At 50.7% G+C, this 909-nt stretch overlaps 1 protein-coding gene across 1 annotated transcript in view; it reads left to right on the top strand.

The window, feature by feature from the left end:
* The window catches only part of SHROOM2 (shroom family member 2), a 66,275-nt gene extending 65,480 nt beyond the window's left edge, over positions 1–795 (top strand). Inside the window, exon 10 of the mRNA XM_008592978.1 lies at positions 1–795. Coding sequence (XP_008591200.1) covers positions 1–198 — 198 coding nt within the window. The 3' untranslated portion in view covers positions 199–795.
* Positions 796–909: the final 114 nt, after the last annotated feature.

The raw sequence follows: 909 nt of genomic DNA, 5'->3' as shown, positions 1-909 counted from the left end.
CTGGACCGCCGCAAGCGCGTCGTGTTTGACATCTTGGCCAGGTATCTCGGTGAGGACAGCCTCGCGGACTACGAGCACTTTGTGAAGATGAAGTCAGCCCTCATCATCGAGCAGCGGGAGTTGGAGGATAAAATACACCTTGGCGAGGAGCAGCTCAAGTGCTTGTCCGACAGCCTTCAGCCCGAGAGAGGCAAATAAGAGATCCGTCCGGTGGAGGACGGACATGGGGGCTTCATGCTCTCTCCCCAAGGATGCAAGTGCAAAGCCCAGCCTGTATTTATATCCCGCAGAGAGGATCCTCCAATAGCAAAGTGGCTATTAGAAAAGCAATAACTTCTCTGTGTGTTTGGGATGATTTATTTAATCTTTTAGTTTCCCTGTTGAATACTCAGCAGAGAGGCTCACCCGCAGCCGTCCTCCTCTCACCATAGCTGCCCATAATGCCAGGCTCTGCTGAATGGTGAGTTGCTACCATGCAGGCTGTGGGCGGGGCCCGGGTGCCCGCAGTGGTCATTGCCAGTGGGAGATCTGCTGCTCCTCTTCAGACACTGAACCCACAGCTCAGGAGGCAACTGAGTATCATTAAGGTGCATGAGCGTGGAGACCCTGGTGTGCGTGTCTTCTCTTGTGATGCATCAGGTGTGGCTGCCACGTTCGGTCCCTGCTCACTCAACAGTGTGTGTCTTCGTTGTCTCTATCATATAATGATGTTCTCTGACCCAGCAAAAATGATGATGATAATGATAATTTATTAATATTTTGGAAAGATAAAAAGAAAAAAAGGTTAAAGAAAAATTAAACGTTTCCTCATGGTTAAAAACAACTGTGATGGGGCCGGCCTGTGGCTCACTCGGGAGAGTGCGGTGCTGATGACACCAAGGCCACGGGTTCGGATCCCATATAGGGATG

Source organism: Galeopterus variegatus, unplaced genomic scaffold (genome assembly GCF_000696425.1).
Source record: "Galeopterus variegatus unplaced genomic scaffold, G_variegatus-3.0.2 Scaffold8558, whole genome shotgun sequence".
Lineage (NCBI taxonomy): Eukaryota > Metazoa > Chordata > Mammalia > Dermoptera > Cynocephalidae > Galeopterus > Galeopterus variegatus.
This window is presented reverse-complemented; position numbering and strand designations above follow the sequence as displayed.